The sequence below is a fragment of the Camarhynchus parvulus genome, chromosome 23 (assembly GCF_901933205.1).
Source record: "Camarhynchus parvulus chromosome 23, STF_HiC, whole genome shotgun sequence".
Taxonomy (NCBI): Eukaryota; Metazoa; Chordata; class Aves; order Passeriformes; family Thraupidae; genus Camarhynchus; species Camarhynchus parvulus.
In genome coordinates, this window is record NC_044593.1 from 6,062,601 (window position 1) to 6,089,217 (window position 26,617).

The 26,617-nt window shown below is 48.5% G+C and overlaps 1 protein-coding gene across 2 annotated transcripts; it reads left to right on the forward strand.

Annotated features, from left to right (window-relative positions):
* Positions 1–26,416, forward strand: LAPTM5 (lysosomal protein transmembrane 5). 2 transcript variants are annotated; one of them, XM_030964681.1, is made up of 8 exons: positions 1–127; positions 5,921–6,014; positions 13,012–13,088; positions 14,007–14,135; positions 16,905–17,030; positions 18,216–18,311; positions 22,439–22,531; positions 25,048–26,416. In XM_030964681.1, exons 1-8 carry the CDS (start codon positions 41–43, stop codon positions 25,120–25,122), a joined length of 777 nt encoding a protein of 258 aa, XP_030820541.1. In that variant the 5' UTR covers positions 1–40; the 3' UTR covers positions 25,123–26,416. The 2 variants fall into 2 exon arrangements, with proteins under 2 accessions (XP_030820541.1, XP_030820542.1); XM_030964682.1 differs by having other exon boundaries at positions 16,908–17,030.
* The last annotated feature ends 201 nt before the right edge of the window (positions 26,417–26,617 follow it).

Here is a 26,617-nt window from a genome sequence, read left to right on the forward strand (position 1 = left end):
CCGACCTCATTATCTCAGGAGCGCTCAGAGGGACCCGAAAATGACCCCCCAAACCCCCCCTGAGCCCCCCAAATGCTGCTGCTTCAACATCAAGACAGCAACAGTGGCCCTGGGGATCTTCCACATGGTGAGTCCTGCATGGGGGACAGGGAGACAGGAAAACAGAGGTGGAACCTCTCCAGACGGTGCATTGTTGTGGTTCACAGGGTTCCCTGACACTGGAATGTTCTCTGTTCCCAAGAGGAAAACCCAGTGAGTTTAGAGGGATGAACAAAAGGTGGTGGGGGACAGGGAGAAGTGGAATTTGCTGCACTGGGAGGGGTTTGGAACATTTTTTTCCGGGCTCTGCCAATTGGAGCTCAGGGAAACTCACTCTGCTTCCTGTTTTTCTGCTCAGTGCAGGAGCTCCTACCTGAGGGTATCCAGAACCTGCTGGGGGGGAATGGGCAGCACTGGCAGTGGGAATGTGGGAATGGGGCACTGGAGGGATTTGGGAGCTGGATAAGCAGAGGGTGATGGGCAGAGCTGCTTCCTCTGGGTCTCTTTGGTTTCCATTGGGATTGTGGCCGTGTCTAGAAGCTGTTCAGGGCAGGGATGGCAGAGCAGGACAGCCTGGAGGTCCCTCTCTCCCACGCTCCTGGTGGCACTGAGGACCTTTAGGTGTTCTCAACCATCCTGAGGATGTGGTTTCTTGCATGGCTGGGTTATTAAAATAATCCCTGTGCTGGCCTGGCTGTGCACAGTCATGGTTTGGGAGCCCTCGGGGTGGTAACGGGGCTGTCACAGGTTCCTGGGACAGCAGAGGGGGAGCTGGGGACCTGCAATCTGCAGAATTCCTGTGGGATCAGCAGCTGTGGCACGGGAAGGACATTCCATGGTCCCCCCACAGCTCTGGGTGTGCACAGTCAGGGTTTTGGGCCCTCGGGGTGATAATGGGGCTCTCAGCACTCCTTGCCCAGCAGAGGGGCACTGGGGAGAGCTGCAGCCTGCAGAAATCCCATGGGAATGGCAGCTGTGGCACAGGAAGGACATTCCAAGGTCCCCCCTCTTCCCTGGAGCAGCAGGAGCTGTACCATCCCTCTTGCCCTTGGGAAACAGGGTAATTTTTGGATAGGTCTTGTCTTGCTTCAAGAGCTGTCACACAATACCCATCATTTCTCCCCCTGCCTCTTCTCTCCCTTTCTGATGGTGCAGCTGCAGCTGGGCAGAGGGAGGGAAAGGGAAAAGGGGATTTATACCTTGGTTGATTTGCTCCATCAGTGCAGGGGCTTTGGATCAGGATAAATTCCTGCTGCAGGTGCCAGGGATGAACCCCAGCCATGCTGGGTGACAGCAGTGCCACCAGAGAGCTCTCAGGCTCTGTGGCAAGGCCTTCTCCTCCCATAAATCAGCTCTGCCTCGCTGCTGATCTCTTCAGAGACAACTGGAATAAATCCTGGGCGTTCTGGAGCAGGCAGGGAGGGAGGAGGGGAGTGAGGAGAGGATGGGGGTGTGTGATCAGCAAAGCTCCATGGTGTGGGGAGGTGACCTGCAGGTGACTTTCAAAGACAGCACTGGGGAGTTTGTCCTGCCTCTCAGGCCTCGAGGTGTTTGACAGAGATTTGAGGTCAGGGCTGGAAAGCTGCTCCAGTGCAGGAACAGAATTCCCTTCCTGCTGCTCCTTGCTTGGAGCCAGAGGAGCCTTGGGAAGCAGCGTCTGCACCTTGTCTGGCCTCAGCTGCACTCCCGCTCCTCTTTTGGCAGCTCTGTAACTCACAGAGCAGAGATTCAGCTCTGGAACCCTCCCAGCCCTGTCCTCACCTCTGACACGACTCAGGTGAGCCCAGAGGGATTCACTGAGCTCTCACCAGACTGGGCTGACCCAGGGGTCCCACAGAGCCTGAGCTGCTTCTCCTGGAGCAGCTCAGCCAAGGAGGCAGCAGGAGCAGATGAAATGTGAAAGGAAACCAAATGAGAGCTCCAAGCTCTCCTCACTTCACCCTCGGCTGCCACATGAGCTGCTCAGAAATTCAAGAGAGAAAAGGAGAAGCTCTGACAGGGCAGCGTTTTTGGGTGGCGCTCTTTGTGCTGGTGTCCCCAGAACACCCCAGCACCCAGAGCACCCCGTCCCTGTCCCTGTCCCTGTCCCTGTCCCTGTCCATATCCCTGTCCCTTTCCCTGTCCCCAAGGGCCCCTGTTCCTCAAGCTCCCCTGGCAGAAACCCTGGCTGTGAAGCAGCAGAGGAGCAGCCTTGCACCAGGGCCATGTGCACGAAGATAAATCACCTGGAGATCAGTCAAGCTGCAAATATTTCAGAAAAAAAACCTGGCACAAAGTGACCTCAAAGAGCAGCTTAACCCCACTGCAGCTGCAGCAGGATTGTCCCCAGGGAATGGGGGCTCTGTGTGTCAGACTCTGCCTTCAAGACACCCTAATTTATCTTCCTTGATTTAATGACTGGATTAATCTCAGTCCTACATTATTTCAGCATATCATGGAATCCCAGAATGTCCCAAGCTGGAAGGAACCCACAGGGATCCTCAAGTCCAGCTCATGTCCCTGTTCAGACCCCCACAAACCCACCATGGGCATCCCTGGAGCTCTGGCAGCCTCGGGGCCGTGCCCATTCCCTGGGCAGCCTGGGCAGTGCCAGCACCCTCTGGGGGAAGAACCTTGCCCTGAGATCCAGCCTGAGCTGCCCTGGCCCAGCTCCAGCCATTAATTTCCTGGGAATTCAAATTTCTTCCACCAGGAAATGTGAAGCTCCTTTTACAGACAGGCAGCAACAAAAGGTCCAGCTCGAGGAGATCAGGGAGGAAGGGCTGGAGAAGGGCTGGGAATGGAGTACCTGGAAGTGAAATCCTCTATTTTAAACCTGCATTTGTCCTGCTGTGGCATTGCAAAGGGAAAGGGAACTGGGTGTTTTTCTGTGTGAAATGAGAAGTTTTTGGTTTCTGCTGGAGCTGAGCAGTGGATCTGCAGTGGGAGCAGCTGAGCAAGGAGTGCAGGGCAGGCACCACATCCATCCTCCTCTGCCTTCCCCCAGAAGACCCCTCTGCAGAGGGTTCATCCCCTGGACGTGCATTCCCCGCAGGAATAAGGAAGGCTCCACATCCCAGCGTGCCAAAGGCAGCTGCTGGAGAGGTGTCCTGGGCTGGCCTGGCAGGCCTGGAGGTCTCTGCCTGCTCACAGCTCAGTGCTTCTTCCTTTCTGCACAAAATGGAAAATTTTAAACCAACTCTTGCCTTAGAAGTCTCCTGAATCTCTCAGGCTGGGCTGGGGTTTCCTGCCATGTCCTTATCCTGTGTGACTGCACTTGGTCTGGGCTGTGTGGCTCACTTCATCCAGAATGGAAACCAGGGCCTCGTTTTTCTCTGGCAGACATCAGAGAGGGCTCCTCACCCTCAGCTTCAGCCTCCAGATCTGCTGGATGGGATGGGGGAATTTGGGGTTTGCTGTCCTGCTCTCACCCACCCCTCCTTCAGAGCAAAACTGATATTTAGGGCCCAGCTCATCCCTTTTGCTCAGGCCTCTTTTAAGTGGAACCTGAAAAAGCAATTTCTGCCCGTATTTCCCAAGCTGGCAGTTGAGGGGTTGGACCGACAGCAGAAATAAAGGAAGCAAAATGTATTTGGGAGCCTGAACACAAAACCTCTCAGCCACCTTGCAGTCAGGTGTGATCTCCATGTGTCTTCATTAAGAGATCCCTCTCCTCCCAAGGGGCTCCAGCAGCTGTAAAGACACTTTGGATCGATGCAATTTCATCCTTGACAGGGTTCAGAGCTGCCCTGGGAGCTGAAATGCTGTTCCATTAAGCTGAACTCGTGTTAACTTTGTCATGTCCTCGCATAATGAGATCTGGATATTCCTCCTTTTCCTGCCAGCTCATGAGCAAAATTGCAAAGTTCATTTACTTAATTGGAAAAAAGGGAAGACAGCAGAGCGACTCTTGAACAAGCTGGTATCAGACAGGCCCAGGAAAAACCTGACACATCCTTCCTTCTCACTCAGACTCTGGACAGGATTTTAAATGGAGAGGGACAGGGTGGACAGGGGCTCGCAGTCCCCCCACAGCCCAGCATGGCTTGCTGGGTGCCACAGTTCTGGGAGCTGCAGCTGGGGGCTCAGAAAGTTGATTAATTCAGTTTGAAATTATTTCTAGGACTTCTGCAGCTGACACAGAGGCAGAGGGAGGGGCTGTGCTCAGCTCCTGTCCCCTCCCAGCCTCGCTTCCCCCTTTCTGGGCAAGGCAGAGCCTTCCCCCCACAGCTCCTTTGCAAGCACTGCTCCCCAGGCAGGGCACCCAGCTGCCCAAAGTGCGTCTGGATCCCTCTGAAATGCCAGCCCCATGCTCTGCCCAGCCCAGCCCGTGCAGCAGCTGCCTCTGTGCTGCTCCAGCAGCCCCAGTTTGCAAACACAAGCCCAGACCACAGCGGTGCCACTTCCTCCTCGCCCACGGGGCTGCTCAGGCTGTGGTTGAAGTGAAAGGTTGGTGCAGCTCTGGTGGAAAAATTGTTTCGTCTCTGCCTCGAGCTGGTGCTGATGTGGGTGGCAGATAGGGCCTGGCTCCTGCATCACTGTGGGGCAGAGGGCTCGAGGTCACAGAGAGGGGCAGCTGGAGGGACCCCAGGGTCACTGGTGCCCAGCAGGGCCATGCCAGAGCTCAGGGCACAGCAGAGTGTCCCTGTGGCTCTGGAATGTCCCAGGGAGGAGACTCCAGCCCCTCTCTGGGCTCTGCTCAGGGCTGGCACTGCCCAGGGCAGTTCTGTCCCCTGGGCAGGGGCAGCTCCTGGGCTCCTGCCCGTGGCTCTGGGGCCATCGCTGGGCCTGGAGCAGAGCCTGGGCCTGCTCTGAGCTCTGCACACAGGGACAGACAGACAGGGACACACAGGGACACAAAGGGACAGACAGGGACACACAGGGACACAAAGGGACACACAGGGACACCTGGGGACACCCAGGGACAGACGGGAATGCCCAGAGCAGCTGTGGCTGCCCCTGAATCCCTGGCAGTGTCCAAGGCCAGGTTGGACAGGCCAGGAGCAGCCTGGAACAGTGGGAGCTGTCCCTGCCCATGGCAGGGGTGGGATGGGATGAGCTTTCCAATCCCTTCCAGCCCATGGGCAAATCCCTTTCAATGTGGGCAATGGTTCCCAGGTTTCTCATGGGGCAATATTCCCAAATATTCCCGTGGATGGGTTGGGGGCTGCTCTGCTCAGCTCAGCCCCCAGAGCAGGGTGCAGACCCCTTCCTGCAGAGATTTCCCAGGAAATGACCCAGCAGGGAATGAACCATCAAGTTCCATCCTTTCTGGGATTCCCTGATTCCATGGAGATCTCCTAAGCTCAGACATCCCTGGCTGAGTGCAGAAGTTCAGGGCCAGGACTGAGCCCACAGCTCTGGACCTCCCTCCATCTCCCAGCTCATTAAACTCTGGACAGAATGAGCCCTGGAGGCTGGGGTTTGATGGTCCACTTGGAAAACTTGGGGAAAATCATTCCAGTCCAATGTGAAAAAAGAACATTTGGACATTTTCCTCAAATAATAAAAGAAGGAAAGTGATGGTTTTGTCAGTGGAGTGGCACAGCTGCACTTGCAGGGAGATCTTTCATCTCTTTTGTGTTTCTTTTTACTCTTTGGAATACTGGTATTGCATTTTCCTCAACTCTGGAGCAAAAGGCAATTTCAAAACATAAAACCAGGATAAAAACCATTGAAACAAAGCTCACTGCCTCTGTCATTTCTCCATCTTCCTTCTGCTGGCAGTTAAATCCAAAATATTAATAAAATGATAACTCTTGTCTCAGAATTTCCTGGGATTTAAACCCTTTGTGTTTGGCTCACTTGGAGACTCATCCATCCAGCATCCCCTGGAAATAAATTCAACTGCTGGGAATTTGGGCCAAGGCCCCTGAATTGTGTTTTTTGCTTTGTTCTCCAGGTCATGAGCGTCCTGCTGCTGATCGAGTATTCCCTGGAGGTGGCCAACGGGAAGGGCTTCTGCAAAGACATGGACAAGGATTACTACAGAATTGGTGGGTCCTGGAATGCTGGGAAGCAGCTGTGGGGCAGGGAGGGATCCCTCAGTCTTGCATGGCTCCCTCTGCCTTTTCCATCAAAGAGTTTGGAATTCTGGGTCAAAAGCTCAGGAAGAAATTTAGGCTCTGTTTGGGGTTTGCTTTAGGCCAAGGCTGTGTTGGAGATCAATGTGGAGCCCAGAGAAGTTTTTATTTTAGAGGATCAGCCCAAACTCCGCAGCACCCGCAGAGTCCTTCAGATCCCTCTGGAATCTCCTGTGGATTCCCCTGGCAATCCTGGTTTCCCTTCCACTCCCTTTTCCCTAGCTGTGGGTCATTCCAGCCTCACACACACTCCTGACTTCCTTCACATTCTGGCCATTTGCAGGGAAACACTGAAGTGTCCCAGAATTCCTCAATGGACAGAGGGGATAAATCCCACCCCACACTGATCCCATGGATGTGTGGGCTGTGGGACACTGCCACCAGCACAGCAACACCCCTCCATGCCATGGAACCATTGCTATGGAACCATTCCCACAGAACCATTCCTGTGGAACCACTGCTATGGAACCATTCCCATAGAGCCGTTCCCATGAAACCATTGCCATGGAGCCATTCCCGTGGAGCCATTGCCATGGAACCATTCCCATGGAACCATTGTCATGGAGGCATTCCCATAGAGTCATTGCCATGGAGGCATTCCCATGGGATCATTCCCGTGGAGCCATTGCCATGGAGCCATGGCCATGGGGCCATTCCCATGGGAACCATTGCCATGGAGCCATTGCCATGGAACCATTCCCGTGGAACCATTCCCATGGAGCCATTTCCATGAGACCATTCCCATGGGACCATTGCCATGGAACCATTGCCATGGAGCCATTGCCATGGAACCATTGTCATGGGGCCATTCCCATGGAACCATTCCCATGGGACCATTGCCATGGAGCCATTGCCATGGAACTATTCCCATGGGACCATTGCCATGGAACCATTCCCATGGGACCATTGCCATGGGACCATTCCCATGGGACCATTACCATGGAGCCATTTCCATGGAGCCATTTCCATGGGGCCATTCCCATGGGACCATTGCCATGGAGCCATGGCCATGGAACCATTCCCGTGGAACCATTCCCATGGAGCCATTGCCATGAGACCATTCCCATGGGACCATTGCCATGGAGCCATTGCTATGGAACCATTGTCATGGGGCCATTCCCATGGAACCATTCCCATGGGACCATTGCCATGGGACCATTGCCATGGAGCCATTGCCATGGAACTATTCCCATGGGACCATTGCCATGGAACCATTCCCATGGGACCATTGCCATGGGACCATTCCCATGGAGCCATTGCCATGGAGCCATTTCCATGGGGCCATTCCCATGGGACCATTGCCATGGGACCATTCCCATGGGACCATTCCCATGGGACCATTGCCATGGAGCCATTTCCATGGGACCATTCCCATGGGACCATTGCCATGGGACCATTCCCATGGGACCATTGCCATGGAGCCATTTCCATGGAGCCATTTCCATGGGGCCATTCCCATGGAACCATTGCCATGGAGCCATTGCCATGGAACCATTGCCACGGGACCATTGCCATGGGACCATTCCCATGGAGCCATTGCCATGGAACCATTCCCATGGAGCCATTGCCATGGAACCCTTGCCATGGGACCATTCCCATGGAGCCATTCCCATGGAGCCATTGCCATGGAACCAATCCCATGGAGCCATTGCCGTGCATCTCCTGTCTCTCAACTGGACAGAGACACACCACCCCTCCCTCCCCCTGTGACCCCCACTCCCAGATTTTCCCAGCCCCTGGTGTATTTTTCCCGAACATTGGTGGCTGGAAGAGGCAGCCAAGCTGTCCCATAGCTCACAATTCCTGAAGGATTGAATTCCTCCAGAAGGATCCAGCTCAGATCCTTGCAAGGACCCAGAGCTGTCTCATAAGGCCCCATCTAAAACACCAAAGCTCTTAAATATTGCCCAACCAGGATGTTCTGCTGGAGCTGTCTGGAAACAAGTGCAAGGGGGTTTTCCTTTCTTGAGTCATTTCCTGTGAAAAACCACAAGCTGAGAGAACCCTGGGAGCAAAAGCAGGAAGCCAGGCCCCCTCCCTGCCCCGTCCATGCCCATGGAGAGAAAACACAACCCCTGGCAGCCAGGAATTGCTGTTGCCTGGTTTTCCAGAGGCTGTTCCTGAGCTGAAAACTCCCTGTATGCGGAGGAAAAGGAGACTGAGTACAGGTTCCTGCACATTGTTCCACCGGACAGGAGTCAGAAATAGGGTAAAGCACCACACCAGGAATAGGCACTGCCTGGTGAAGTTATAAAAGCTGGCTTCAGTTTTTTCCAAGGAAAAATGCACACTGGGATCCCCCGGGGCTGTTTGACATCAGCACTCAAAGGTTTGGTTCATCCAGCAGAATCGTGGAGTGTCTGGATTGCAAGGGACATAAATCACCTGGTTCCAAGGGGAAGGGCATCAGCAGCGAGCAAAAAATGGGAATTTGGGTGAGTCCTGCTGATAGGAACCTGAGCAATGGGCAGTGCAATGGCTCCCAGGTTTCTCATGGAGCAATATTCCCAAATATTCCTGTGGGTGGGTTGGAGGCTGCTCTGCTCAGATCAGCCCCCAGTGCAGGGTGGAAACCCCTTCCTGCAGAGCTTTCCCAGGAAATGACCCAGCAGGGAATGATCCAGCAGGAATGACTCAGCAGGCTCCAGAGCCAGGGCTGGGAACAGCACAAGGAAACCAGGAGCATCCATCGATCCATCTATCCATCGATCCATCCATCCATCGATCCATCCATCCATCCATCATCCATCCATCCATCCATCCATCCATCCATCCATCCATCCATCCATCCATCCATCCATCCATCCATCCATCCATCCATCCATCCATCCATCCATCCATCCATCATCCATCCATCCATCCATCCATCCATCCATCCATCCATCCATCCATCCATCCATCTATCCATCCATCATCCATCCATCCATCCATCCATCCATCCATCCATCCATCCATCCATCCATCCATCCATAATCCATCCATCCATCCATCATCCATCCATCATCCATCCATCCACCCATCCATTCCTGTAAAATGCATTACCACTTCCAGTTTTTGATGGGAATTGAAGAACTTGATGCAAGCGTGACCTCAAGTGTTTCCTTCCTCTTTCAGGGTTTTGTTGTTTTGCTGTTTCGTGGGAGGTTTTTGGGTTGGTTTTTTGATTTGGGTTGGGTTGGTGTTTTTATTTTTTTAATGCTTGTAGGTTTGGGAGTTTTGTTTGTTTGTTTGGTTTTCTCATTTTTGTTTGTTTGTTTGTTGTTTGTTTGGGATTTTGTTTGTTTGTGTAGTTGGGTTTTTTGTTTGCTTGGATTTTTTTGTTTTGTTTCTTGGGGTTTTTTGTTTGTTGGTTTGGGGTTTTGTTTGTTTACGATTTTTGTTTGGGATTTTTTGGTTTTGTTTTTTGGTTGGTTTTTGGTTGTTGGTTCGGATTCTTGTTTGTTTGGGGTTTTTGTTTGTGCTTTTTGTTTGTTTGGGGGCTTTTGTTTTGTTTGTTTGGAGAGGATTGGGGATTTTTTTTTTTTTGGTTGCATTTTTTGGGTTTTTGTCCTTGGTACCAACCTACCCCTGATGCCAGCAGGGAGGATGACTCTGTTGTCTGGGAACAAACAGGAGGCAGCCAGCTCATGGAAAGTTTTCTCCCTTGGTTTTCCTTTTCTTTCCATCCCTTTGTGTTTGTGGGGGTTTTGTTTGAGGGGGTTTGATCCAGGTTCTGCTTGGAAAATCCAGCTGGGCAATTAGCTGGCAATGGCCACTTCCCAATTAATTAGGGATCCTGCCAGAGAGCTGGAGCAGGAGCCCATGGAGAGAGAGACAGAGGCAGGAAAATGTGGCTGTGCTGGACCCCAGAAAATCCTGAGATAAGAAATCCTCTCAGGGCAAACTCCTGAGTGCTGGTGCTGGGCAAAACCCAGGGAAAAACCTTGGGAGATTGGGTTTTAATGGGATTGGGATTGGCTCCTTTAGGGAAAAGGCTTTAGGAGCCTGGCTTTTATTGGGATTGGGATTGGCTCCTTTAGGGAAAAGGCTTTGGGAGCCTGGCTTTTATTGGGATTGGGATTGGCTCCTTCAGGACTGGTCTCACAAAGACTGAGTCTGGCTCCTTTTTTAAGATCTGTTTTGGGTTTAGGTTGTTCCCTGTTAATCTCTGGCTCTTTGTGCCCCACATCCCAGCCTTGGTTCCACTCCCCTGCTCCTCAAAGCCGGGGTTGTTGTTCTGCCTTGGAATTCCAATTGGAATTCTCTTTCCCACACCCGTGGGAGCAGAAGGAAAGCAGCAGTGGCTGCATTTGGAGGGAGCTGCCCTTTGTGTTCCTGGTTTTCTCCAGGGGACAAAGCCCTTTCCCCTTCTCCCTCGGGGTTTGCTGGGTTTGGGGTTCTCTCTTCATTGTTTAAGGAGATTTCTTCCTCCTCTGGGTCTCAATTCCCACAGCCTGGGGAGGAGCAGCCATCAAAGCCACGATTTCCTTTCCTACCTGGGCATATTGTGATCTCAGAGGTCTCAGTGTTGTGTTTTAATGGATTTTATGTTTAATTATTTGATATTTACTGGATTGTTGATCCCAGTCCCATCCCAGCGTTGTTCTGAATTCATGGAATAAATCACTTTAATCAATTTATATTTTTATAAATTTATATTTCTAATAATTAATCACTTTATATTACTTTTATTGTTATGGATTAATGGAATCCAGACTTTATAACCTGCTCGGAAAAATGACATCAAGGCCACGATTTCCTTTTCTTCTCAGGATACTGTGCTCTCAGAGCTCTCAGTGCTGAGTTTAATGGGGTTTGTGTTTAATCACTTCATATTTACTGAATTATTGATCCCAGTCCCACGCAGTGCTGCTCTGAATTCACTGAGGTTTTAGCAGGTAAAGAGGAAATTCCTTTTCCTTGCTTTTCACCATCACAGCGTTCCCATCCTGGTGCAGGGTGGGTGGATAATTTGGATCATTCCTGTATCCCACCCCTCCAGATGGCTCCAGTCCCCCTCAGATCAGCTTTTTTTGGTTCCTGGGGGGTTGCAGCCTCCCCAGAGGGGTTTCCCCCCAAGCCTGAGGAAGGAAGAGGGTCCTCGTGCTGGGGGAGGAAGTGCTGGGCAGGGCTTTGCTCACTGAAAGGTTCCCATCAGCAAAGCTCATTTCTGGAGGAGATTTAAAGACGAGACAGGAGAATTGAAAACCTCTTTTGTATCAATTGAAATGAATTTAAATTGCATTTAAATGGACTCTGTCAGCAGAGGGAGGATGGGAGGGGTGGCACTGCTGCTGCCACCTGCCCAGATGTGGCTCAGGAAGGTTTTCAACAAACCTGGAATTGTTCCAGAGCTTCTCAGTGACATTTTTAGTCCTTTCTGGAGCTGGGGGTAGATTTGAGTCACTTGATCCTAGGGGGAATCTTTGCATTTCTCCCTAAAGACAGCAAATGTCCAAATTCTGATAAAGTTATCATTGTTGGGGTCACCTGCCTGAAAAAAAAACAGGGACAGGTTTCTCTGCCTTGACTTCTTTAGGAAGGATTTTATCCTCTTGGCAACAAAAAAAAACAACCAAAAAAAACCAAACAAACAAAAAAAAAAAAAAACAAACAAAAAAAACCAAAACCAAAACCCCACCAAAACAAAACAAAGAAAAAACCCAAAAAAACCCAAAATTAAAAAAAAAACTAAAAACCCAAAAACCAACCAACCAACCAAAAATAAATATATTTAATTAAGAAATTTTCACTGAAATAAAGAATATCCACTTCTAGAAAGGGAATAAAGGATGATTTGAGATCTGCCCAAGCACTGAAATCTTCCCTCACCAAAGGGGCACCAAAGCTCCAGGTGAACACTCAGAGCTGGGGGAGATGGAGATGAATTTTCCTGGGAAAAAAGGGTGATATGGAGCAGTTAAGGATTTCAGAGCAGCTGGAATGTGACAGGGATTCTACAGGCACAATTCCTAGAGTTCTTTATGAAAACAGTGGGAGCATCATGGATAAAACAGAGTTTGGCACTGGATTTGTTCATGGTTGTGTGGAATCCTCAGCTGGAAGGGACCCCCAAGGACCATCACTCCTGTGTGCCTATGGGAAGGATCAATTGCTTTAAAAAAAAGACAGAAAAATTTAAAGTTTGGCTCATTTCTAGCAGAATTAAACCCTTTCTTGAAGCACTTAGGAATTGAAGAACCCAAACTGGCCAATGCTGATTTAAACTCAGGTGAAACAGAAGGAAAGGAGTTGGAGGGAGCTCTGGGAAAGGTTGTGCAGAGACGGATAAATAAAGCAGCAGAGTTTTGCCTCTGGAGAGGTGAACCAGCAGCAGGGCAGGCTGTGATTCCAGGAGGGAAAGCTGCTTCCAGGCAAAGGTTGAGCAGGAACTCTGTGGATATAGAACATCACCCCCTGCACCCAAAGCAGCTGCCAAAAATCCCCCTATACCCCCTCACATGGCATTTTCAGGTGTCCCTTGCATCCCAAAGCTGCAGAGCTGGGGGAGAGATCACCCCCGACCCTCCCTGGGGTAAAAATTCTTGCTCTGCTCTGAGAGATCCTTCAGCATTTTACTGCTGGTTCCTTCATCTGCCTTTCAGCCTCTAAATAATTTCCAGCTCAGAGCTATGAGCCAAAAGCCCTCTGGGTTTTTTTAATTCTTCATTTTGTAGCCTGGGGTATTTAATGTTTCAGGCCTTGGTTCCCCCAAGCTCACAACCCACAGTGCCTGGTGGATACAGGAACTTCAAATAAAGATAAAAATGGGTGTAAAAAGGGAAAAGAGGGTTAATTCCAGCTGCATGGCAATAATTCCTGCACAGACACAATTCTTTGTGCCAGGCTGAACCCTCCCTTAGGGGTGTGATGGAGTTGGGACATCTTTTGGTGGTGTGGTGATTCCTTTTATCATTTTTATCTTTTTCAGCTGATATCACCACCAGTTTCCTGCTGATCCTCATGTTGTTTGTCATCAGCTTCCACCTCCTGCTCGGGGTGCTCAAGGTATATTCCTCACAAATGACACTCAGGGTTTGGGTGGTGCTCACTGCAACTGTGGTCAAAAAAAGCAGGAAAACCTCCCAGAATCACAAAATCACACAGGGAAAAAATGCAGATGGAAATCCTAGAATCACAAAATCACACAGAGAAAAAAGGCAGGTAGAAATCCCAGAATCACACAGGGAAAAAAGGCAGATCGAAATCCCAGAATCACAAAAATCACACAGGGAAAAAAGGTAGATAGAAATCCCAGAATCACAGAATTACACAGGGAAAAATGCAGGTAAAAATGTCTTCTGGTTTCAGAGGGGGAGAGGGACTGGTTCGAAGCTTCAGGTTCCAGGGAAAAGCTTCGAACACCCAAATAACCAAATCTGGGCAGCATTTCCATCAGGGCTATGTTTGGTGCTAAATGGAGGAGATTTTATGATTTAGAAAGGTTTTCTTGCCTCATTTCGTTTCCCTGTTGCAAGTCAGAGAGACCTGTCACTGTGAGAGAACTGTCAGTGCCCTGCTGCAGCGGGGACTCATTTCCCAGGGCAGGAGGAGGAATGACCAAGCCCGGGGCTGGAAACCCCAGGATTGTGATGGCAGAGCTCTAAGCATTAAACACCACCCAAATAACCCAGTTCACCCTCTGCAGAGGTGAATTTCAGGGACAGTGGGATGACAGCTCTGATGGGAAGTGCCAATGTCACAGAGTGAGAATTCACAGCTTTGATGATTTTCTCTGGATTGTTTGTCACTGAAATCAAAAATTCCAGGGAGGTGTTAATTCTTGGAGCACCATCTAAGTCCTTGCAGGTGTTGCCAGCTGGTCTCGTTTCCCAGTTGGAATGGAAATAACCATTAAATATAATGGTTATATTAAATAACCATTATATTATTTAATGGTTATATTAAATAACTTTTCCTCCTCAGATGAGGGAGCGGCTCCTGATCCCCTTCCTGGCTCTGCAAGTCATCGATTTCCTCCTGAGCCTCCTGACCATGTTCAGCTCCTACATCCAGGTGCCAGCGATCATCTCCATGTCCTCCCTGGGCCACACGGTGGGTGACAGCTCCTCCTCTGGGGGCTCTGGGTGGGTGACAGCTCCTCCTTGTTGGAGCCCTGGTCACTGAGAATTGGAGACTTTCTGTGCTGCCAGGCACTGACCCCCAGAGAACACTGCATTGACCTGAGGCTGTGGAGAAGCTTCCAGAATGGAATGACAGAACTGGGATTGTGGGTGTGGAGTTTGGATAGAAGTGTGTGAGATCACAGGGTGGGAAACTCAGAGTTTGGGGTTTAGAATGTAGTAATGGATATGGAGCAAGATGGAGGTTTTGGGGTGGAGGCTGGGCCTTCTCCTTCTCCTTCTCCTTCTCCTTCTCCTTCTCCTTCTCCTTCTCCTTCTCCTTCTCCTTCTCCTTCTCCTTCTCCTTCTCCTTCTCCTTCTCCTTCTCCTTCTCCTTCTCCTTCTCCTTCTCCTTCTCCTTCTCCTTCTCCTTCTCCTTCTCCTTCTCCTTCTCCTCCATGGGTTTGGGTGTTTTTGTGTAATTGGATAAAAAGTCCCCATTGAGGGCCACGGGTGGTTGGTTATTGGGTTAAAAGTGAAAATAATTCAGGTGTCATTTCTTAATTGGACAGTTTATCCTTAAAAGGCCTCAGAGAGAGAGAGATGGGGCTCCATTTTTAGCGTGTGAGAGTGAAGTGCTGCAGAACTCAGGGTTTGTGGGACTGTGACAGAGATAAGAACTAACAAACATCTGAGTCCAAATGAGAAACACCATCCAACGATTTAACCCCAACCTTGGCAGAAAAGAAACAAAGATTCCTCACCTCCTGGGGGCTCCTGGCTTTCGTGAGGTGGGGAGGGCATGGAATGGAGGATCCTTCCCTTCGGGTGTGGTTCTTCATGGAATCATTGACGTTGGAATGAAGGATCTTTACACCAGGCTGTGGTTTGTCATGGAATCCTTTAGGTTGGAAAAGACCTTTAGGGTCCTGGAAGGTTGGAATAAAGGATTATTATCTTGGGCTGCAATTCTTCATGGAATCATTTAGGGTGGAAAAGACCTGTAGGATGCTGGAAGGTTGGAATGAAGGGTCATTACCTTGGGCTGTGGTTCTGCATGGAATCCTTTATGTCAGAGTAAAGGATCGTTATCTTGGGCTGCAAATCTTCATGGAATCCTTTAGGATGAAAAAGACCCTTAGGATTCTGGAAGGTTGGAATGAACCACCATGTGCTGTGGTTCTTCATGAAATCATTTAGTTTGGAATAAAGGATCATTATCTTGGGCTGCAACTCTTCATGGAATCATTTAGGGTGGAAAAGACTTTTAGGATTCCGAAAGGTTGGAATGAAGGATCATTACCTTGAGCAGTGGTTTGTCATGGAATCCTTTAGGAAGGAAAATACATTTAGGGTCCCGGAAAGTTGGAATAAAGGATGGTTACCCTGGGCTGTGGTTCTGCATGGAATCCTTTAGGCTGGAGTAAAGGATGGTTACCCTGGGCTGTGGCTCTTCATGGAATCCTTTAGGATGAAAAAGACCTTTAGGATTCTGGAAAGTGGGAATGAAGGATCACCACCCTGTGCTGTGGTTCTTCATGAAATCATTTAGTTTGGAATAAAGGATCATTATCTTGGACTGCAACTCTTCATGGAATCATTTAGGGTGGAAAAGACCTTCAGGATCCTGGAAGGTCGGAGTAAAGGATCATTATCGTGGGCTGTGGTTTGTCATGGAATCCTTTAGGATGGAAAATACATTTAGGGTCCCAGAAATTTGGAATAAACATTGGTTACCCTGGGCTATGGTTCTGCATGGAATCCTTTAGGTTGGAGTAAAGGATGGTTACCCTGGGGCTGTGGCTCTTCATGGAATCCTTTAGGATGGAAAAGACCTTTAGGATCCTGGAAGGTTGGAATAAAGGATCATTACCTTGGGCTGTCATTTGTCATGGAATCCTTTAGTTTGGAAAAGACCTTCAGGATCCTGAACCCAGATGTGAGGTGGTTTCTCCTGGCTAGACAGGATGCAATCCTTGGAGGCTGAAGGAAAGCAGTGGCAGCTGGGACATTTGTCCTCCCCTGTCCTGAAATGTTGATTTTCTCCTGGCTTTGAGGGAGGTGGCTCTGGGTGTGCCCCTGACAGGAGGGGTTTGCTGGTGATGTGTCAGGTTCAGCTTTTATATTTTTCTGGTTCTGTGCTGCTTTGGTGTGTGGGTCTGAGCTTCAGATTACAGGATGGTGAGCTTTCTGCACAGAGCAGGGAGACAAAACAATTCCTTCTCTAGCTGGGGACCACGGACAAATGATCCAAATCTCAGGTCCAAGAGCACAAACAACGTGGGCTGGAGAGAGAAAAACAAGCAGGGTGGGACTGCATGGGCTAAAGCTGTAACTGGACAATTAACTCCAATATGCAAATGGAGCAGAACTTATAAAAGTGAGAGACCCTGTGACCTCATCCATTTTTGTGGCCATTTTGGGTTGTGCTGCCCAAGGTGGATCCGTTGAGGCCTTTTAATAAATCCCTCCTTTATTCTTCAGCTCTGTCCAGCCTCTGTTCTAGGTCAGCCTGCACAAGGCATCACTGGAGATAAACTGAGATTGTCTCTGCCCTGGCCAGAGGCTTCTGTGGAGCTTGGCTGAAGCCCCACAAACAGTTTGCTCACTCTGAGCCAGCAGAAGGGAAGCTTTGGGCTGAATTTAAGGGAATTTAGTGGCTTAGACTCCGTGTGAGCCAGCCACAGGCTCTGTGTAAAGTGTGAATAATCTGCAGAAGTGACCCAATCCTGTGACTGTAACCCAATTCCTGTCCCCTCAGCAGGGCCACTCCAGGACTCCCCTGCTGGCGCTGCAGCTGCTGGATTTCTGCCTGAGCATCCTCACCCTGTGCAGCTCCTACATGGAGGCGCCCACCTTCCTCAACCTCAAGCCTGTGGAGAGTGGGGTAGGTCTGGAGCCAGCTCTGCTCATTTCCCACCTTGGAACTCTATAAATTCCCATTCCATGGCTGTGCAGCTCCTCTGGATCATCCAGAGCTGCTCAGTCTGGCAGCAAAGAGGGTTTTCCATGTTCTCCCCAGCACTGCTCCTGACTGACAGCTCCCACGTTCCTTAAAAATACACCTTGTTTGTCCTTGTAGGAATCTGATGGATGCAAATTGCAGAGCAAAGTGGTTCAGGTGGAGCTGCCTGCATGGAAAATGCCTCAAATTTCATCTTTATTAAACAGCCATATTTAATAAGTCCCACCCTGTTAGCGTGTGGAGACATATAATCACACAGGCAATTATATGTAGGTGCTTTTATTAAGAGCTCTGGGAATCAGGGGCGCTTTCACCTCAGATCTGATTCCGCCATACATTCGAGAGGAACGGGTTTTTATATTCTATCGTTACATAACTTACATGTTAATCATTAAACTTATATTGTTCTCTTGTATACATAGATTTCAGCTAAACATAGCTCTCCTAAGTTCCCAGTGTAGTTTCTCATGATTCTTCCTATGATTATATCATAATTATATTTAATTACTAAACAATCATCACATCTAACAATTATATCATTTATCATAGTGCTTACGTGAATGCACTGATCTGAGAAAACACAAAGCCTAACATTTTCAGAATCTATCTTTAGCATTTTCCAGGGTCCCATTATCAACCCCAGTGTTGTTATGAACAGATGGAATCATCACATTCCTAGGGAAGGATGGAGACACTGATTTAAGGCTATGGGATCATGGTCCCAAGTTTTTCCCTCCAGAGAAAAGAGCAGGAAAATCCCAGGCTGATGGCAAAAGTGGAAATTAAAATTTTAACAGTCCATTTAAACAGGGCTTTGCCCAAGGAGTGGAAACAGCAGGAGGAAAACAATATCCCTGTGATCCTGCTGCCAGTGAAAATCCCTCTTTCCTTGCTCTGCCTGAACCTTGAACCCCCCTCTGTGGGTGCCCCTGGCAGAGGGAACGAGTGCTCTGGGCTGAGACCTGAGTGGTTTGGGCTGAGCCCTGAGTATTTTGGACTGAGAAATGAGTGTTTTCGGCTGAGAAATGAGTGGTTTGGGCTGAGAAATGAGTGTTTTGGGCTGAGACCTGAGTGTTTTGGGCTGAGACCCTCTCCCTTTTCCCCCAGGGCTCTGTGCCAGCCCTGGAGAAGCTGCCAGCAGAGGAATATGCCAAAGTGATGATCACCTTCACCATCGCCTTCGTGGCTGTGCTCGTCCTCAAGGTAAAAGGCTCTGGAGTGAGGCTTGCCCAGGAAATTCAGCTTTATTCTCTCCCACATCTGCCTTGTTGGGCTCTCCTCGGGTGTGGGAAACTTTGAGATGAGAAATGCTGATGTAGAAATGCCATGGAATAGGGCAGGCACTGTTGAGAGAGAAATGGAATTAGGAAAAAAGTTTCAAAGGATGGCCTTGCAAATAAGGCTGGATGCTTTGGAGAACTAGAACTGTGAAAGATGCATTGTAGTGGCACCCACGAGGGGTAATTTTAGATGATTGGCATTTACAGCATGATGTGGCTAAAGCTGATAAACCAAGAAACACATATAATATATTTATTAATTAGGAAATAGTTGGCTTCTGACTGTGATGGTGTGAATTATAACATCTGTATTGTCTCACCCTTCACATGAGACTGAAAATAAAATGAAAGTTTTTAAAACACCTCTCCGTTACCCCATCTGGGGGTCAGAAAAAAGCTTAATCCAACACTCAGGCACAGTGGGAGCTGTGCCTCCATATGGTTTATCCAAATCCCTGCCTTTGCTCCTCTGTGTGAGTTACCCAGCAAAATCCCTCTTACAGCCCCAAATTATCACTGTCCATCCCTGTCTGGAAGGAGAAAAAGGTTTAAAAAAACCCAGCAAAGTGCTCTGCTGTAAAGTGCCCAAACAAATGAGATTATTGAGCAGCAGGTGAGATCTTTAATGGGGTGAGTGGTTGTGTCCTCTCTGATGGGAGCAGGGTTCTCCACCCCAACACTCCCAAAGTTCATTAAAGCCAGGAGCCAAACCCTGCTGGTGCCCCAGGAAGCTCCACCAGAGAAGGGTTTTATTCTTTTATTGCTTCAGTGGCTCAGAGAACTGATTTTTCACCTCCAACCCCACGAAGAAAACCAGAATCTTGCAGGTGCTTGGACAGAAAGTGCTGCTCGTGAGCTGGAAACCATTTTATATTCCGAGCCCTCCAGGTGGGCCAGATAAGCCAGCGGGGAATGGAAGGAGTTTTGTGTGGATGCATTTAAAGCTTTAAAATCTCTTTTAATATTTGCATGGAGTGTGCAGCTGGAGTGAAGATAACCCCGAGCCCCAGCTGGCAGGAATCTCCCTGACCTGGCACATGGATTAATTGGAATTTTCCACAGCTCTACCCACAAAATGCTGGAATTGCAATGGGGTTTTGTGCTGGGGTCGTAAGAGGAGGGATGGGGTGGGATAATAAAACCCCAAAAACCCATCAGGACTCCCATCCTTTAATCCCAGTGCCAATCCCTCTCCTTTTCCATGGGTAAAATCCCATGGAATTCTCTCCCTGCAGCCTCCCAGCTCAGGGCAGAGTGGGGCTGGCTCTGCATTACCTGTGGTGGCAGAATCAGTTCAAAATTCCATGGAAAAATTATTCCAAGGGCAGTGTGGGGCTGGGGCTGTGCAACTCCAGTGGGAACAGGATCAGTTGTTCAAAATTCCTTGGAAAAAAATATTCCAAGGGCAGCGTGGGGCTGGGTCTTTGCTGCCTGTAGGGCTCTAACAGGATCTGTTGTTCCAAATTCCTTGGAAAAAAATCTTCCAAGGGCAGGGTGATGCTGCCATTAAGGCAATTCCACTCCGCACCCATGAGTGATCCTAAATCCATGGGGTGAGGTGGGCTGGAGGCACCTTTGGGTTCATCTCACGTCCACTGTCCCAGGTGCTCCAGCCTGGCCTTGGACACTTCCAGGGGTGGCAGGTGGGCAAATATTCCAATCATCTTTATCTCACTTTGGAGTCATAAAGGCCCCCAGCACCACAGGGATAAGAAAGCAGAAATTAAGGGGAATAAAATATTCCTTGTGATTTTTATTTATTTTAAAACCAAAATTGGAAAGTATGATTTTAATTTATTTCAAAATCAAAACAGGGGAATGCATTCCTTTGTTGTATGATTTTGATGTATTTTAAAACCAAAATCTAGGAATGCATTCCTTTGTTGAGTGATTTTTATTTATGTCAAAACCAAAATTGATGAACGCATTCCTCTGTTGTATGATCTTATTTCAAAACCAAAATCAAGGACTGCATTCCTTTGCTGAGTGATTTTTATATATTTCAAAAGCAAAATTGAGGAATGCATTCCTCCATTGTACAATTTTGTTTCAAAGCCAAAATCAGGGAATGAAATCCTTTGTATGATTTTATTTCAAAACCAAAATCAGGCAGTGCATTCCTTTGCCATGTAGCTTTTATTTCAAAAGCAAAATCAAGGACTGCATTCCTTTGTTGAGTGATTTTTATTTATGTCAAAAGCAAAATTGAGGAATGCGTTGCTTTGTTGTATGATTTTATTTTCAAAAACAAAATCAGGGAATGAAATCCTTTGTATGATTTTATTTCAAAAGCAAAATCAAGGAATGCATTCCTTTGTTGAGTGATTTTTATATATTTCAAAAGCAAAATTGATGAATGCATTCCTCTGTTGCACGATTTTATTTCAAAGCCAAAATCAGGGAATGAAGTCCTTTGTATGATTTTATTTCAAAACCAAAACCAGGCAGTGCCTTTCTTCGCTGTGTAGTTTTTATTCATTTATAAGATTTATTTTTCAGATATTTCAGATTTCTAGTTTTTTTTCCATGGATGAATGGAGGTTTCTACCCAGTTTCTATGGCAGCTCCAGGTTTGCTCTCTGGATGAAGAGCCTTTGGAAGCAGGAAGGGTTTTGCAACATTCCCAAAAGATGCTCAAAGTTTGGATTTACCGCCGATCTCTGGAATGTTGAGATGGATTTTTTCACCTCAGATATTTCATTCATTTTTTTCTCTTTCTCCTGGCTTGGAGCCAACACAAAGAGCCCTCATTGTCCTGGGCATGCTCAGCTGCACGGCCCTGGGTTGGGATCTGTGGCTCCCTGTGTTCCCTGAAAACCCCAACGGCTCCCAGCCCCTTCCCAGGCCAACACAAACACCAGGCACACGACTGGAGCTGCTCAGAGCAGGGAAAATATTGATTTAACAGGGCCAGCCCCACAGACCCCGCTTATTTCCCTGGGCCACAGCCCCTCAATCAGCCCTTTTTCCTCAGAAAATGTATAAATATCCATTTATTGCATGGATAAATATCCATTTATTGCATGGATAAATATCCGTTTATTGCATGGATAAATCCGTGGGGTGCCCGGAGGTCCTGTCAGGGAAGTGCAAAAATGGGATTTTGCTGAATGAAGGGATTTTTGGGGCAGTCCTTGGATCTCTGTGGTGCCTCTGGTGCTTTCCTGAGGCATCCAGACTTTGTAACCTGCTCTGAAAAATGGCATCAAAGCCACAATTTCCTTTCCTACCTTGGGTTATTGTGATCTCAGAGGTGTCCAATGTTGTGTTTTAATGGATTTTATGTTTAATCCTTTGATATTTACTGGATTATTGATCCCAGTCCCATCCCAACATTGGGATGGGATTATTTTATGTTTAATCATTTTATATTTACTGGATTTCCAGTCCCACCTCAGTATTTTGAATTAATGGAATCCAGGCTTTGTAACCTGCTCTGAAAAATGGCATCAAAACCACAATTTCCTTTCCTACCTTGGGATATTGGGATATCAGAGGTGTCCAGTGTTGTGTTTTAGTGGATTTTATGTTTAGACCTTTTATATTTACTGGATTGTTGATCCCAGTCCCATCCCAGCGTTGTTCTGAATTCAAGGAAATAATCACTTTAATCAACTTATAGTTTTTATACATTTATATTTATATTAATTAATAACTTTATATTACTTTTATTATTCTGAATTAATGGAATCCAGACTTTATAACCTGCTCTGAAAAATGACATCAAGGCCACGCTTTCCTTTGCTGCTCAGGATATTTTGCCCTCAGAGCTCTCAGTGCTGAGTTTAATGGGGTTTGTGTTTATTCACTTCATATTTACTGAATTATTGATCCCAGTCCCACCCAGTGCTGCTCTGAATTCATGGAATCATCACATTCCCAGGAAAGGATGGAGACACTGATTTAAGGCCCTGGGATCGTGGTCCCAAAATTCTCCCTCCAGAGAAAAGAGCAGGAAAATCCCAGGCTGGTGGCAAAAGGGGAAATCCCTTTTTGCCCTGCAGTGCCATGGGAAAATGCCCTTTTCCTTCCCTTTTCCCTCTTTTCCAGGCCTACATGTTCAAGTGTGTCCTGAGCTGTTTCAAATTCATCAAAGCCAGCAGGAGGGAGGAGGTGAAAGTGGAGCCACACGCAGTGGAAAAGGTGAGGAAAAGTGAATTTACCCCTGAAAGTGGACCCAAAACAGTGGAAAGGTGAGAAAAAGTGAATTTACCCCTGAAAGTGGACCCAAAACAGTGGAAAAAGTGAGGAAATATTCTTTTTTTCCTGGAAGTGGAGCCACGGGCAGTGGAAAAGTGAATTTTCTCTGGGATAACCCAGCCCTGCAGCTCTGCCAGCAAAATTCCTACAGCAAAGGGATCAGCCAAAATTTCCCCAGGAATTGCACTTCCTCTTCCACAAGAAGTGGGAAAAGGCTGTAAAAGTGAATTTATTCCTGAAAATGGACTCAAAAGCAGTGGGAGAGGTGAGGAAAAGTGAATTTATTCCATGAGCAGGAATCCTTTAGACCGGTGATCCTTATCTCTGCTTTTTTGGGATCTGAGAGAATTTCCAACCCTTCAAATCCCCAGTAGCAAGTGCTAATAATCAGCTTTTAATTACAATATATCCATCTAATTTCACTTCTTTATTTTCTGCATAAAATCTTTAAAATCAATGCGCAAAGAAGGTGAAACTCAGGCACAGCAGATAAAAGGGAATAGATTCCCTGTGATCCCTGATTCAGGAATTTGGGGGCAATTCCAGCAGGACTTTGGTTTCCATAGCTAAAAGTGTTTAAAATCAGCTTTTTCTTCTCTTTTTTGTCTAAGAGTTTGGGATTTTCAGTGTTGTAAGGATGGGTGGGACATGGAATACTGAGAGATAGGGAATGCTGGGGGATGGAATGCTGAGGAATAGGGAATGGTGAGGGATGGGGAATGGTGAGGAATGGGGAATGGTGAGGGATGGGGAGTGCTGAGGGGATGGAATGCTGAGGGATAGGGAATGCTGGGGGATGTTGAATGCTGAGGGGACAGAATGATGAGGCATAGGGAATGATCAGGATAGGGAATGCTGAGGGGATGGAATGCTGAGGGATAGGGAATGGTGAGAAATGGGGAATGTTGAGGGGATAGGGAATGGTGAGGGATGGGGAATGGTGAGGGATAGAGAATGCTGAGGGGATGGAATGCTGAGGAATATGGAACGCTGGGGGATGTTGAATGCTGAGGGATAGGGAATGCTGAGGGGACAGAATGATGAGGTATAGGGAATGATCAGGATAGGGAATGGAATGCTGGGGGATGTGGAATGCTGAGGGATAGGGAATGGTGAGGACAGGGAATGCTGAGGGATGGGGAATGCTGAGGGGATGGAATGCTGAGATTATGGAATGCTGAGGGATAGGGAATGCTGAGGGGATGGAATGCTGAGGACAGGGAATGCTGAGGACAGGGAATGCTGAGGGGATGGAATGCTGGGGGATGTGGAATGCTGAGGGATGTGGAATGCTGAGGGATAGGGAATGCTGAGGGGATGGGGAATGCTGAGGGATGGGGAATGCTGAGGGATGGGGAATGCTGAGGGGATGGAATGCTGAGGGACAGGGAATGCTGAGGGATAGGGAATGCTGTGGGATGTGGAATGCTGAGGAATATGGAATGCTGAGGGATAGGGAATGCTGTGGGATGTGGAATGCTGAGGAATATGGAATGCTGAGGGATAGGGAATGCTGAGGGGATGGAATACTGAGGACAGGGAATGCTGAGGGATAGGGAATGCTGGGGGATGTGGAATGCTAAGGGAGGAATGCTGAGGGATAGGGAATGCTCAGAGATAGGGAACACTGTGGTTTGGCTTTTATCTCGGCCAATCTGCTGGGCCCTCCCTTGCCAGCAGCAGTGCCCCAGCTGTGCCCCTCTGCAAAATTCCTCAGCTTTCCTTGGGAATGAGGCTGGGATTCTGCACATTCTGGAGCCTTGGGCCATTCACTGTCCAGGGAATGGGGGCAGCACTGGCACAAGGTGGATCCAAACCCTGCTGGATTTCTGCCCTTTGTGCCCTAAATCCCAAGCAGTTCTTTGTCCCTGCTTGGAACCAGGCAGAGAAACCCTGATTTGCAGAAAAAACCAACTCTACAATGTATGAAATTGTAAAGTTGGTCTGATTTCTTTCAGGGTTGGACACATGTGGGATAGCTCCCCCAAAGGACGTGTGTACCTCTGAGAATTCCTGAGTCTGTTTTATCCCCAACCTGTTGCATATGCATAAGTTTCATGATAGATTCATGCATATTTATTTCCTTGCCCCATTTCATATTAAAACTGTCTCATCAGTTTTTATGAGCCTGTGCAGCTCTCTAGTAACGTCATTGTGTCTGCAACTCAGCTTTAGTTTTCTTTTTAAGGTTGGTGGGGCCCCTCCTTATCTCTCTTTGGATTAGAAACCTGTGGTTTTTTTAAGTAACTTTAATTTTTTGGGTTTTTTTTTTCTGTAGGTTTTTTGTGAGCACAGTAAGTTAGTAGATTAAATAAGTTTAGCAACCTATAGACTAAACAAGTTGAAACAGCACTTTTCAGCTAAATCTAAAATTAGTTTCTACATTAAGTTCAATTTCTAACTCGTAATGAACTGCAGGATGAATTCCCTGTGATCCCATAACCTTTGATCTCTTCCAGGCCGTGCTGCCATCCTATGAGGAAGCCCTGGAATTGCCTTCCAAGGATTGTCCCCCTCCCTACGTGGCCATCTGAGCCCAGCTGGGGGGAGCTGACACTGGGTGCTGCTGGTGCCTCCCCCAGCAGAGCCCCAGTGCTCACCCAGAGCAGTTCCCAGCCTTTTCCAGCCACATCCTGCCAGGGAACTGCTGGAATCTTGTCCTGCTCTGGCACCCCAACTTCCTGACCCTGGCACCCCAATTTCCTGACTCTGGCACCTTAATTTTCTGATCTGGGTACCACAATTTCTTGACCCTGGCACCCCAATTTCCTGACCCTGGCACGCCAATTTCCTGACCCTGGCACCTCCATTTCCTGACTCTGGTGCCTCCATTTCCTGAGTCTGACACCCCAAGTTCCTGACTGTTGCAGTGTGTCGCAATATCCTCTTTCCGCTATCCCAGTCCCTCAGGTGTGCCAACCTCTCCCTTCCCCTCCCAATTGCCCCCTTGCTAAGTGCTGTCCATCAATCTCAGTAGGCCACCAAGGCCATCGTCTGATAGGTGAAGTTCAAAAGATGCCTCTCAGCCCTGGGGACAATTGGGCCATCCAAATGTCATTCGTCCCCTGAGCCTTCCCCCTCCTACCTGGTTGGTGGCACACCTACCCCTTCCCCTCCCCCTTTCCCTGAGCTTAAAAAGACACGGGACCATGTGGTGGGGATTTGGTTGGAGCTGTCACAACATTCAGAGGCCTGCGTGCCCAGGAATAAACTCTGGATTATGACCCCCTAGCCGGATCCATCTCCTTTTCCTCTTTGCCTCGCCTAAAGCTTCTCCATCAGAGGTCAAGCCTGAGTTCTTGTTGCCTGGACTTGTTCCAAGAGCCAGCTGCAACACACAACTAACCAAAGGTGTCTCTGGGGTGAAACACCACGGCTGCCGCCTTTGGTCAGGCAGCGAGGGCCAGACAAGCTCAGGCATGTTCCACCTGGTAATATTGGGATTTTATTCCAATACCTGACCCTGGAACCCCAAGTTCCTGATTCTGGTACCTCCATTTCCTGATTCTGGCAACCCAACTTCCTGACTCTGGCACCCCAAGTTCCTGACCCTGGCACTTCAATTTCCTGGTTCTGGCACCCCAAATTCCTGGTTCTGATACTCCAAATTCCTGACTCTGGCACCTCCATTTCCTGACTCTGGCACCCCAAGTTCCTGACCCTGGCACCCCAAATTCCTGACCCTGGCACCTCCATTTCCTGACTCTGACACCCCAAGTTCCTGATTCTGGTACCTCCATTTCCTGACTCTGGCACCCAAATTTCCTGATTCTGGCACCCCAACTTCCTGACTCTGTCACTTAAATTTCCTGGTTCTGGCACTTTAATTTCCCGACTCTGGCACTTCAATTTCCCAACTCTGGCACCTCCAATCCCCTACTCTGGCACCCCAAGTTCCCTACTCTGGAACCCCAAATTCCTGACTCTGGCACCCCAATTTCCTGACTCTGGCTCTGGTTGGCATCCCTGGAATCTGGGATTTGGCTGCTGTGGGTGCAGGGCTGGCCTGAGCCCTGCCAGCTTTGCCCT

Bases quoted from the DNA above. Each gene is read 5' to 3' on its own strand.
- LAPTM5 (XM_030964681.1), top strand. From the start codon at position 41: ATGACCCCCCAAACCCCCCCTGAGCCCCCCAAATGCTGCTGCTTCAAC. The intron at 14,136-16,904 runs GTGGGTGACAGC...CTGTCCCCTCAG, and splicing joins TGTCCTCCCTGGGCCACACG to CAGGGCCACTCCAGGACTCC. The intron at 17,031-18,215 runs GTAGGTCTGGAG...CTTTTCCCCCAG, and splicing joins TCAAGCCTGTGGAGAGTGGG to GGCTCTGTGCCAGCCCTGGA.